At 32.7% G+C, this 14088-nt stretch overlaps 1 protein-coding gene across 1 annotated transcript; it reads left to right on the top strand.

Annotated features, from left to right (window-relative positions):
* Positions 1–5756: 5756 nt before the first annotated feature.
* Positions 5757–9606, top strand: LOC108322955 (succinate dehydrogenase subunit 6, mitochondrial). The gene is made up of 4 exons (XM_017555301.2): positions 5757–5869; positions 6327–6535; positions 8848–8950; positions 9210–9606. Exons 2-4 carry the CDS (start codon positions 6350–6352, stop codon positions 9359–9361), a joined length of 441 nt encoding a protein of 146 aa, XP_017410790.1. The 5' UTR covers positions 5757–5869; positions 6327–6349; the 3' UTR covers positions 9362–9606.
* The last annotated feature ends 4482 nt before the right edge of the window (positions 9607–14088 follow it).

The raw sequence follows: 14088 nt of genomic DNA, 5'->3' as shown, positions 1-14088 counted from the left end.
TTGTACTACTTTGGTAAGTAGATAATAAAAATCACCTTGTTAGATTACTTTGGTAAGTAATCAGTATATCATGGTTATACTACTTTGGTAAGTAGACAGAAGGATTGTTGACTGCTGTGCTTTGGTAAGTAGGCAGATTAATAATATGTTGTATTAACTCTAGTAAATCGACTGATGATTTTGACTGGAGAAATATTATAAAGTATCAGTGTAATAGTTGTTTTTTTTGAGTATGTTTGAGATGCATGTATTGGACTGATTGCCACACTTGTGATGTTAGTAAGATTGTGGATGATGTATATTTCTTGAATCGGTTAGCTCACCCTATTGTTTGTGTTTGTGTATGTGAATGCAATGATCGTATAATGTGTGATATTATACGGGAGCAGAAACTATTTCAGATGAATTAGCAGATGGTTCTGGACTTGCTTAGAAGATGAGAGATCTGTGGGGAAAAAAAAGAGACATGGGGAATTTCTAAATAAATATGTTTTGAAATTTCAAACTGTGTGGAATTTTAAATTTCAGAAGTTTATGAACTGTGTGAAACTTTATTTTAGAAGACTTGTGTTGTAATAAAGCACTTAATATTTTGTTGGTGTTGAAAATTGTTAAAGAAAAGTTATATATGTATTTTTGTGGAAAATAAATTGTAACGCCTAAATCGGGGTGTTACATACTCACCATTCACATATATTGATTTGAATTTTCCAATGATTTTACAGTTGAAAAATTTGTAAATATACTTTGTGCAAGGATAAAAAAAATAGTCTGATGATTTTTTAAAATGAACACTTAATTATTTTAATAATAAAAGGTTAAAGTTATAAATATATTTTCTATTAATCAAGTTTTATTTTATAAAAAAAAACACTATTTTTTAAAAATTCTCCAACAACTTCTTTATACACTTCTAACTTCATTCTTCATCCTTTTGAACATCAACTACCATAGGATTGATCTTAATGAAGAACTTTACACATTCATCCGATAATAAAAAAGAACAAAGTAAGTTCACTTTTTATTTTTTTTAGGTTGTTTTACTTTTTGACTTGCATGAGACTCAAATTTTCTCAAAGTGAATCTTTGTTTTTTTATGATCATGAAGGTATGTCTTAGAATTTTTCTAGAATCTATAACAAGGAGTTTGGTGCACTCCTTTCATTTAGAAGGCATCCAGCATGAACAGATAAAAGAAAGTAACACAAAAAAAAGTCATTTTTTAATATTGAAGTAGTTGAGTACAAAATGAAAAAGGGAATATATAAAATGTGAATCATATAAACAAAAAAATGAAATAATAGAAAACACGTCGGGTAGAAACATAAACACAGCCAACACGGTTGGCACTATTCGTTGATTTGATTATTTAAGAGCCCTTCTCAAGCTTGGCATGTATATTTAACCGCCCAAGCTTGGAAAGAAGCCCATGAAAAGTTGAAAGAGGTAAGGTTTTCATGAAGATGTTAGCAGGTTGGTTCTTTGTGTTAATAGGCAAGAGCTTGATGGTTTCACTTTGGACTTTTTCCCTTACAATATGGAAATTAATTTCTATTATGCACTCATGAAACACTTGATTGAAAGGTACTTGTAAGGCATATTGGTTGTCAAAAAAATGAAGGGATAGTTGTTGATGTTGAACATGAAGGTCTTAAAGAAGATAGAGAATCCTTTACACTTCATAGATTGTTGATGCAAGTGCTTTATACTCTTCTAATGAGCTACGAGACATGATGCTTTGCTTCTTTGACTTCTAACTTATAGGTGAGTGTCCAAGATAGATGATGAAGCCTATGACAAATTTCCTTGTGTTTAGACACCTAGCCCTGTTAGAGTCGCTAAATCCAATGATTTTAGTATCACTCTTTGCATCAAGGAACAGACCTAAACCATGAGCTTGTTTTAAGTAACAAGAATACATAAAGCAACTGATAATGATATGTAGTAAGAGCAACAACAAATTAACTATGGTTGTGAATGGAATGCATGTTAGGACGCGTATTAGTGACGTATATAAGTTTTCCGATAAGTCTCTTGTATGATGTAGGATCGGGCAAGACATCTCCATTATTGATAGGGGCTCTTTTGGAAAAATTCATAAGAGTTGAAACTGGAGCAAAAACAAGCATACCAGTTTCTTGAATATCTATGCCATATATTTAGTTGTGACAAGTGTATTCCTTTTTTACTTCCTGCCACCTCAAAACCTAGAAAAAAGGTTAAATCCCCAAGGTTTTTTTATCTTAAAGTTTGGTTTAAAAGGGCAATTATGTTGTTTATTTCATGTAAGTCATCACCAGCTGATACAACATCATTAACATATACTAAGAGGATGGTAATTTTAGAGTTGGAACGGTCCAAGTATGATTTTTGTTAAGAGCATATATTTCATCATTCATAGCAAAACGCCACTTACTACATCTAACAAGTTCCTCAAATGTTTAGGTTCTTTGTTACTATCAATAAAACAAATCAAATGCTTAAAATAGGAGGAAAGCTTATCATGAGATACAAATTTTTCAATAGGATATCTTACATTCTTAGAAGCAGCATAAAACATGTGATAAAATTTTAAATATGAAGGAGGATTTCTAGTTTTAATGCTTTGATTGTTTCTATCATTGGATTACATATGTTCTTGTTCAAAATTATTAGTAGAAGAATTTGTGTATCAGAAAGATTGTCTACATCATTCAGTACATCATTGTCATTGTTATCAGGATTGTGATCATTCATGCGATCTTAAAGACTTTTAAAAACAAGAATAAAATAAACATGAATGTAATTTGATCAATTGAGGCTAAACACAAGAATAAATGGATTAAGTTGATGATATTGTTGTTGGGTTTAGATTCCACCTAATTTACTCTCATGCATATATGAATTCATCTTTCTTCATTAATGTTAATGTCACTTTCTAATTTACCTTAAACTCGATGTCTCAGTGAAGAAAGCCTAATCCTAATCACTAGTTCACAATGTCTTGTCTCCCTAGCAATTAATCATGCATTACATTCGCACAGAAGCTTAAAGGCAATCTATCCTCCTATTCCTATGTCTAGGTAATATTGCTTCCGGGAGAATTTCTCCAATTCTACATTTCCCCGAATGTGTCCATATCGATAAAGTCAAAGATCATGCAATTGAATGAGTTAAACAAAGCATGCAAAGAGTAAAGAGGAAACACCCTAACAATTAAAGAAGTAAAACATATATAATCAAGAATCAATTCAATACATGAAAGTTTAAGAGGTTACATCTTTCCCAACAACAAATAAGGTTTAGTTCTCCATCGTCATGGAAGAACTAGATGAACAATGGAATGAAAGAATGGAAGAGATAGAAAAACCCTAGAAAGAGAAGAGGAGACTCCCGCATCCCCAAATCTACCCCTAAGGGGTGAAAAGTGTGTTTCTGTGCTCAAGCCATCAAAAGATACCATCCGTAAGATGTGCAAGTCCTTAAATAGAACACAAAAATAACAGAAAACAGGTCCAAGCCCACGTTGTCGGCGCTTAGCGGCACTTTTGGTGCTTAACGGTAAGTGCGGCACTGGCGCTCAGCGGAATTTGGCGCTCAACGCAACTTTTTCTGCACTCTGGTTGACGTTTCTGCACTCTGGTTGACGTTTCTACACTCTGATTGACGTTTCTGCACTCTGGTTGATTGGTTGACTTTTCTGCACTCTGGTTGACTTTTCTGCACTCCAACCATTCGGTACTTTAACTCTTCTTTTAAATCATTTCAATAGCCTACAAAATCAAGGGAATCTAATACAAAACCATTAAATTCACCTTCAACTCTCTTATTCACAAAACTAAAGCAAAAACATGAGCTCAAGCAAAGCTTCTAAGTCAAAAAGGGTGTTTTTAATATCAAAATTAAGTATAAAAATAACGATTTTTCAACCGTTATCACTTGTTCGCAAGGGTGAGAGAGGACGAATCCCAGACGATTTCGAAGCGAAACTTTGGGGGTTTTATGGTTTTAGGAAGAAGAAAACATGTAGGAAAATATAATTAGTGAGGAAGGAATGGGAAGAATGGAGGCATCTCCTTAGGGTTTCATGGCAGCCTACGGATGAGAAGAAATGGGAACAACTCTTTTTCCTTATTCTGATTTGAAGAAAAAACCCTAAAAAGGAATTTGGGTTTTGGCCAATTTTTATAGAAAATTAAATAGTTAGAAAAGAAAACTAATGGGATAAAATTGTAATTTCATTATTCAAACGAGTAGCAAGTACTAGCGGATACAAATAGTGTGATAACGGAACCCGACCCATTAACACACGTGTATTAAAATACCCGCTACCCACGGGTACCTCTTACCCAAGGTACTAAATACCTGCAACGTTCTTTAAAATAAGATAGGTATTAATCTCCTTTTTTGAGAATTGAACTCACCTAAATTTAATATATATATATATATATATATATATATATATATATATATATATATGGATTTGCTAACTTGCGTACGTCTGTTTTTCAGTTGGAACATTTTAATAATGTATATCAGGTTTTAATAGACAAAAATACTCTAATATATCATGGATTCTAAGTTATAAGATTAAGAGTATTTTAATAATTTTCATTCTTAAAACTAAAAAAAAAAAGAAAACTCAAACCCTTGCTCACCCCTTCATTCCTCTCAACCCTTTCTCTTTCATCTCTCTCACTCCAACATTTTCTCTGTCATCCCTATGCTAGTCCCAATTGAAAAAAATCAGAAACACTCGTTTAACCCTAATCTACCTTCTTCACTTATCCAATTTGTTTTTGTGATTTGTAAAGTTAAAGGTTTTGTTTACCATTACATTCTTCTGACTTAATTTTTAATTGGCTAAGCTTGGTTTGATTTTGATCTTTGTTTATTGATGATGGTGTGCCTGCAGAAGGGGAGTTTGTAACACAAAAAAATTCTAAAATTTAAAAAAGAAATTTAATAATAATCAGAAGGGAAAATATATAACACAACTCTCCAATAAAAAATCAACATCAACATCATCAATTATTTTGTTATTAAACTGGAAAACAAATGAACGAACAGAGTAAGAGCAACAAATTGCGGTGTCGCGGGTTGTTGTGTGTCGGTGAGGAAAAGTATAGAGATGAGAGAGAAACAAATTGGACAAGTAAGGATGGTAGATTAGGGTTAGGCGAGTGTTTCTGATTTTTCAATTGGGACTAGCATAGAGATGACAGATAAAATGTTGGAGTGAGAGAGATGAAAGAGAAAGGATTGAGAGGGATGAGAGAGATGAGCAAGAGTTTGGGGATTTCTTTTTTAGTTTTGATAATAAAAATTATTAAAATACCCTTAACCTTATAATTTAGAATCCATAATATATTAGGATATTTTTGTGTACTAAAACCCGATACACATTTCTAAAATGTACCAACTGAAAAACAGACGCAAATTAGCAAACTCCATATATATATATATATATATATATATATATTATAAGTTTATTAAGTATAAAAGGTAAATTTTATTTTTAGGATTGTTACATTTTTAAGCGTTCTTTTAAATTAGACAGGTATTAATCTTTTTTCTTGATAATTGAAATCACCTAAATTTAAATTTGATGCATATTTATGATGTATATAATGCTATAATATTTTCTCTCCAAAATGTTTTATAAATTATTTTTAATAGAATAAGTTGGGAAAGTAATAAAAAAATATAAAAATAATAAATGACGTAATTTTGTTGAAAGAAAAATAAAATATGACGTAAAGTGGATCGGAAAACATAAATGAACATCGCTGTGTTGTCTGAGCTTCAGCTCGTAAAACCTAAATAAATCACTGCCTTTGGAAAACGACTGCGTAACCTCTTCCTCAGCGTAATTGTTCCAGCAACTTCGGTATCGCACTTTTCATCTCCTTCTCCAATTTCTACTCTTTCTTTACTTAGTTCAATCTCTGATCCATCAATATCATCAATTTCATCATAATTATAACCATCTCTAGTATTATGTTTTCTCCTTTTTTTTTTTTGTCTCTTTTGTATTATTACTGTCGAAATTATCATGCAATTGCCGAACGGTTTCGATTCTGTTTTCTATAATGGATTTATTTTTCTCGATTTCGATCAGGAGTTTGACTTTCACGCAAATGATTTTTTTTAAAGAAATCCTGCGTTTTAGATTGTACGAAGCTGTAATTAATTCTAATGCAGCCATTGAGAAAGGGAGAAAAAGCAATAGTTACAGAAAAAAAGTGTTTTTGGACTTGCTAAACTTGATTCGAGTATACAATAAAATTTTACTTGATTCAGTTATTAATCTTGTGTGCTGAATTTAATTTCACTGGTTATTACAGAGGGATTCAAGTGAAAGGGGGTGATGGCAGACAATTCGCAAGGTTCGTCATCCCAGTCATATTGGGAAGGTTACAAGGAGTTTTGGTCAGAGAGGTTTTCCTTTTTGGAAAACTACTCAAAGTTCATCAAGCGTGATAAACCCATCCCTTCCTGGTCCAGCTCTGACGTCGAGGAGTTTATCGCTTCTGATCCTGTTCATGGACCCGTTGTAATATTTCTCTCAATTTATCATCTACATTTGCGTCCTTTAGTTTTTCATTTTCGTTGCCTTGTTATGTTGAATGTTTACATCGTCTTCTGTGTTTCTAGATCATAACCTAAAGTTTCTGTGATATTTATTTATATTTAGTCTCGAATGTTTAGTCGGGTGCTCTTTGCTATTGTTATTGTTGATGAGTGTGTTCTCTCAAGTGTGCCTGGTTATTTTTAGTTTGGAATTTTATCATTTGGTGCACTGCATGTTTTAGTTTGGTTCCTGATGTTGTAATTCTTGGTATTGGGTAATGTTGTTTTAGTGAAATGACACTAAAGCACGTGCTTGCCATTAATTGTGGATCATAATTCTAAACCCAGCTTATAATCAATGATAAAGGCATTGTTAGGCATTGACAGATTCGATAGTTACATTACAACTATAGGAAGCTAGTTATTGTGTTTGTTGGATTGGTTCCACTTTCTTGGAGTTGACGAAACAATTACTTTTTTATGCCACTTAAAAAAAATTATGTTTTTCCCTGAAATAATTGTTACCAAATACCTCAATGAATTCAGGTTTCTTTTGAAGTTATTAGGATACTCAATTTGTAATATAGGAAGCTAGTTAGTATGTGTTTGTCCGATTGGTTCAACTTTCTTGTTATATACTCAATTTTGAGTTGGGCGTTAAACTAACCAAGTTTTTCTAAAGTTTGTCCTTTCAATATGTTAGAGTTCTTCTGTCAACAGATATTATTATGATGGTCATCTCTTTCTAATCATTCGTTGGTTTTGGTAATATGCATTATTGTCATAATGGCATCATCCACTAGACATAGCATTTGTCTATACATGATTGGTTGTGATTCTTATGAACTGAAGTAGTCAAACAACTGGATGGGTTTCCAACCCAACTGGTGAGGTGATCCCCTTGAAACAACCTAAAATGAGAGGTGTTATTTCACCAGCAGCTCTAATGTAGCATCAATACCTATCTATTTTCCATTCTCATCCATGTTCTGCTAGGTTGGCTGTGCCACTTTGCAATCTTCAGTATTTTTTGTCACAACTATATAATCATTTAAACTCCCTGACTTACACAAGTAATTTTTGATGATATGTTAAATAGAATCACTCACAAACAATCAATGGCCGTGACACTTTTAGGCATAGACAGATTTAATCGTCACTATTGCATGTAGCTATAGAAAAAACTTTAATTTCCTTTTAAGTTATTGGGATTTGGGATGCTTCATTCTAATCTATTCAATCTTGAGTTGGTCATGTTAGGAATTCAAGTAAGAGTTGAAAGCCCCACATTGAGAAAAAATAAAAATGTTGAGTGGCTTATAAGAAAAACAAGACCCATAAACATTAACCATTAATGTTTTATGTTAGAAGTGTATCAAGTCTCTTATATGGGGAACTCGATGGTCCATCTCTCCAATCTATCCTAGTAAAAGATTCCAATGGTCGTATTAGAGCCGAGGGTTAGTGAAAGTATGTTGAGATAAATGAGTGGGACAAGTATATCCTATTGTGGTAGAAAGTTATAGTAAAACCCCAACTCACACTTGTGGGATAGACTGTTAGGAATCCAACTATAAGTTGAAAGTGCTACATTGAGTAGAAATGAACAAGATGAGTGGTATAAAAGAAAAATAAGATCCACAAACATTAAGCCTTAAGGTTTTATGTTGGAAGTGATGTAAGCTCTTTTACATGAGCAACTCATACCTTAGAGGTGGTCTATCTCCCAAGTCTATCTAAAATTTTTTCAACAGGCCATTAATTGTCTTTTTCAAATGTTTTCCCTTTCAACATAATAGAGTTTTCCATCAATTGGATGCCCTCTAGACATCAGTATGGTGGTAATTGCGTTTCATCATTCATCAATTTTGCTAATATGCATTGTTGTCATAATGTCATTAGTCACCGGACATGACAACATTTATCTACCTTTGGGTGTTTGTGATGTATTAGTCCAAAAGAGTCAAGTGATTCCCTTGAAACCTTGAGCCTCCCCCAAAGAGAGAAAAACGGATATTGTATAAAACAATACCATGATGGACAAATTATATTGTTCTGTTTCATATGTCATTGTTCGTGTTGGAGCACATTAAGTAAATGGCAAATGACGGCAAATCTTTGTTGCTAACCCCTTTCTGTTTATAGCATCAACTCTGGCTGTAAAATTTAACTGTTTGTGCCTGTTATCATTTCCTGCATTTTCAAAAATATGAACATTTCACCTACTGGAGTACATGGTTGATTGAGTTTTTACTTCAAGATAGCTATGACCTGAAGTCCTTTCTCCCATTTCAGCTGAAAAGTGCCAGGGAGGCAGTGCAATTTGGCATCGGAGGAAGTGCTTTGGGAGCATTGTTTACTGCTGGCTATGCCTGGAAATATTCAAGGAGTTTACATGGTAATCTACCATTTGTCATACTACTTAAATTTTTTTCTACTTCGCTGTGCTTCTGGATAGCTCATAATTTGGTATCATATTGTTAGCAAAAGCAGGCGCCATTCTTGCTCATTTTTACACTTAATATGTTTTACATTCGAAATTGGTTTTATAATATTTTGTACAAGAAATTTTTATGTAGGTCTTTTGTGACAAAAGTAGTGTGTAACTGTTTCATATACATTGTTAATCTTTTACATTTCCCCATAATATTGAACAGGCGCTGGATTGTCATTTTTAGCCGGAGGTATATTTGGTTGGACTTTTGGACATGAAATCGCAAATCATGCTCTTCAACTTTACAGGGTAGACACATTGACTGCGGAGGTGAAGTTTCTGGAGTGGTGGAATAAGAAGAGTGGAGGGTATTAAAACTGTTGGCTTCAAGGAAATAATGCCACACTTGTTATCGTTTCTGAAAAAGTGAAGAATATTTATCCGTGTTGTTAGTACGATTTATGTTCACTGAATAAGTATGTTGGAGTGGCATAGGTTAAGTTTTAAAACTGATGCATCATAGCAAGACAAATTGTGACCTGTGCAATTCTTTCTCTGTATTGTGCTGTTCTTCATTAGTCTGGTTTTTTAATAATAGTTGGGCACTTGGGCAGGGGTCATAAGAGCTGGCAATTTCATGTTGTTCCACTTCTGGGACAATCGAGAGTGAGAGCAGTTGTCGTTGGAGTCAAAATTAAGTTTCACGTTAGAATCGTACTGCTTTGTGATTGATTTCTTCGTTTTCCTTTACCATTTACTACCCCATGGTTAATTATGAAATGTCTGTTAGGCGTCCCTTTAGATTAGAGTTTGTATACATAATTTTAGATAACTTTGATTTTAGTTAAAAATGAATATGACTGAATTAGTTCATGTTTGGAAATATTTGTTTCGACAATAACTTTTTGTAAAGTTAGGTAGTGTTGATATAAAATACTTTTGGTTGTGAAATTACAAAACATGAATATAGTATCAAATGAACAAAACATGAATATAGTATAAAATGAAAGTGATATTTTTGTTAATGCTTGTAAATGAAAATTTTCTAATTGTAAAATTTAAAGATATTCTGTTTTCATTAGAATCAAGTTTAGAGCCGTCTATGTACGACATTTGAAGTAAAACAAGTCTTAACCAAGGCACCTTAAATCGGTTTTTCATTTCTTGTTCTCATCTGCTCTTTGCGTGCTTTCCAACTATAATACTGGATTTTATGCTCAAAATCTCAGCACAAGTAATCTAACAGTGGAAAAATTAAAAATTGTTCTGTGTTTTGTACCCTGGTCATGTTTTATGATATCTCTTCTCTTTATTTCATTCTTAGAAGACTGTTTCGGATCAAATGCCATTTTTTCACTTTGGTTCTATAGTTTCATTTTTTTAAACCATAGCTGCTTTTTATCCCATTTTAATACACCTCGATTGTCGTTTTTAAAAATTCATTTTACCATTATTGTTTTATCGACATGAAAATAAGTGTTGCGTAAACTCAATAAAAAAATCAGACATATATGTATGTATGTATACATATATGTATGTATACATATATGTATGTATGTATACATATATCTATGTATACATATATCTATATATATCTATATATATATCTATATATATTTATATATATATATATGAGTTTGCTAATGCGTGTATGTTTGTTTTTTAGTTGTTTTTTAATTGGTATATTTTAGCAATGTGTACCAGGTTTTAGTAGATAAAAATATCCTTATATATCATGGATTCTAACTTTTAAGGTTAAGGGTATTTTAATAATTTTCATTCTTAAAACTGAAAAAAAAAAAGAAACCCCCAAATTTGCTCTTGTAGTCCAAATTTGTTCTTGTAAAGAGTTGAGTCATTGACATATTCAGCTTCAGGGCAAAGGTTTATTCAAGATCTTTTCAATTTCATCATTTTTATTAACATCTCTAATTTCATCATCTGCATATGTTGAATCATCATCTCTAAAAAAAATCCTCTAGGCTAATTACCAATTTCTTCAGATGTCATTATGCTTGTGAAAATTAGATAAAATTATATACGACAAAAATTATAAAATGAAAACTCATTATAAAATCATTTTTTGTAAGAAATTGTTTAATAACGAGTGTTTCAGATTTTTTCCAGGCTAATTATCAATTCCTTTGATGTCATTATACTTGTGAAAATTAGATAAAATTAGATAAGACAAAAACTATAAAATAAAAATTCATTATAAAATCATTTTTTTGTAAGAAATTGTTTAACAACGAGTATTTTTGATTTTTTCCAAGTCAAATACCAATTCCTTTATGCTTGTGAAAATGGGATAAAATTAGATAAGACAAAAATTATAAAATGAAAACTCATTATAAAATCATTTTTTGTAAGATTGTTTAACAGTCAATGTTTTTTATTTTTTTTTTGTTGAAAGGAATGAGGAAGGTGAGTAAGGGTTTGGGGTTTTTTTTTTTTTTTTTTTTTTTTTTTTTTTTTTTTTAGTTTTGAGAATGAAAATTGTTAAAATACCCTTAACCTTAAAACTTAGAATCATATCATGATATATAAGGATATTTTTGTCTACTAAAATCCGGTACACATTGCTAAAATGTATCAACTGAAAAACAGGCGTACGCATATTAGCAAATCCCATATATATATATAATTGTGGGTTCACTTTGTCTGTTAATATTTGGAAGTTATAAGATTAGTTTAAAGGACTTGGAACTGAGGACAGAAAAGATTACAGATTTAACTCTTTCTATTAACAAATTACTAATAACTAACATTGTCAATAAAAAAACATGGTGTAATTAATAGGAATGATAAATAAATTTGTTCTTGTTAGTATATTTGAACTTATATATCAAATGTTACAAAATCAAGAATTTGAAGACTTTTGTTGTATTTATTTTAAAAGCATTTTTGTAGAATAAATTATAATAGGAATAACTTTGTTGATGTAAACACTTAGAAGTTTTCCTGTCTTTAGAATGTTTGCGCAGATAATCGATTAGTTGGTGTAATAATCGATTATCACAAGCTCATTTGAAAAAGAGTTACTCATGCAAATAATCGATTATTTATCAAAATAATCGATTATTCCAGTGTGAGTCAGTATTGCCTAAGTCGCGCAAATAGTTGATTATTCCTTAGGATAATCAATTATCTCTTTTTGAAAACCTCATAACGGACACAAATAATCGATTATCACTTTTGATAATCGATTATCACTGTCAGTTAGGAGTTATCTTTTCAGTTTCTAACCTTTGGGCTATATATACTCTTTGCCAAACCTCTTTGAGGCTTAACTAAGTCATTTGAGAATACAAAATTTTGTCTGAGGAAGTTCTCAAGTGTTGGTGTGCTCATATCAAGTCTTGTGAATAGGAGACACTTGTTCTTAGTGGGTCTAAGGTCGAAGCGGTTCTCTTCAAGTTGATTGAGCAGGTTCTTCCATTCGTTTGTCGAAGGAATGTGTTTTCTGTTATTACTCTTTATTCCATCTAATCGTAATCTGTGAAAAATATTTTAGTGAAAAAGTTAATCACTGTTTATAGTGATTAACGACTAGACGTAGAATCTTTTAATTTGAACCAGGATAAAATACTTTGTGTGATTTTTTCTTACTCTACACTTTTTATTCACCAACTGTTTGTTAAAAGTCCTAAAAGAAAATCACGATTTTAAAAAGAACCATTTCACCGTTCCTATCTTGGCTATTAACCGTTAACACGCTTTTCACACTAAACATTTCGCTGTGCGATACCAACAGAGGTATCCTCTTTCTCCTAAAGCTCTAAGATATTGCATTAATTGATTGGACGACCCTCATATGTGTCTTTTTGGATGAAGATGAAGATCTGCCTCCAATGAACCCTCCGAATATAATATTGATTGTACCTTTCAAGGGAGGTATGACATCAGAACGCCTATCCTTGCATTGAGCTGGTTCTTCTCTTGTATCTTCTTTTTCTCTATCTCTTCTACCTTCTCTTCAGTCATTGTACCTTCGATAACTAGATCGTGAGCTACTCTCATTGTCACGTTTCATAAACATTTTAAGGTTCAAATTTGTCTTTAAGTTCAACACACTTATCAATCGTGTGGCTATAGTTGCAATGGTACCAACAATGCGTTTTCATGTTGACATTGAATGATGTTTTGGCTTTCCTAAGAGGTGGTATATGGTTCACCTGCAACGCTTCCTTCAACATACAAGACCTAGGTGTGTTTAGGAGGTGTAACACGTGAACCGAGTATGTTTAGGCTCCCTCTAGTAAAACCTACTCTTCGATGTTGAGTCTCGATCAATCCCTTTCGATCGACATGGTCTCGATTCTTATTTTGTTCTTATGATCTCTTGCTTTTTTTAGCTGCAAAAACTTGGCGGCCCACTACCTTAGCTCATTCATACTTGTGGACGACATCATGCACAAACCATTCACAAAGGGACCCAACCTTAGTGCTATGATCAAATAATGCAGAACCATTTCAGGATTCAAGTTCTTGATCTTCAAAGTCACTTTGCTAAACCTATCGATGAAGTTTTGTAGAGACTCCCCCTTCTCTTGCATGTCGTTGAGATGTGCCAAGGAAGTAAGGTGTTGATGTTAACTTGTGGAAAGCTACATAATAAAGGATAACACCAACCTATCGAAGTAGTGGATGGAATATTGGGGAGGCAGGTGAACCATCCAGTGTTCTCACAAAAGCTTTGCACAAACAACATTTTTAGTTATGTACAAACCGACTTGAGTGGTATAAGCAATGATGTGCTACCATTATAATCGATCCAAAGTAAGGGACTTCGGCTGCTTAGGGAGAGGGGTATCCATGATACCATCTACGGAGGGAGGGTGGTATCCATGATACCATGTACAAATAGATGTCGAGAATTCTCATGCTGCCAAGGAGTTGTTTGTTTTGGGAGTAGGATTGTATTCACTCTCTTCCTTAGTTCCACATATTGGGTGACACGAGGTGGAGTTTTCTGCACCGAGTTCATGTTATCAAGAATTTCCTTCTCATTCCCCTTGTGAGTTGTTCCTTTGGGCTTGACCCTCCTTCTCATCCATACATTTTCCTGCCTCGAGGCATCCCTATGATCAATACTCCTTTTG

Source organism: Vigna angularis, chromosome 1 (genome assembly GCF_016808095.1).
Source record: "Vigna angularis cultivar LongXiaoDou No.4 chromosome 1, ASM1680809v1, whole genome shotgun sequence".
Taxonomy (NCBI): domain Eukaryota; kingdom Viridiplantae; phylum Streptophyta; class Magnoliopsida; order Fabales; family Fabaceae; genus Vigna; species Vigna angularis.
Note: the sequence above shows the minus strand (reverse complement) of the source record. Positions and strands in the feature narration are given on the sequence as shown.

Coding starts and splice junctions, on each gene's coding strand:
- LOC108322955 (XM_017555301.2), top strand. CDS start 6,350: ATGGCAGACAATTCGCAAGGTTCGTCATCCCAGTCATATTGGGAAGGT. Junction 6,536..8,847: donor ATCCTGTTCATGGACCCGTT/GTAATATTTCTC, acceptor CTCCCATTTCAG/CTGAAAAGTGCCAGGGAGGC. Junction 8,951..9,209: donor ATATTCAAGGAGTTTACATG/GTAATCTACCAT, acceptor AATATTGAACAG/GCGCTGGATTGTCATTTTTA.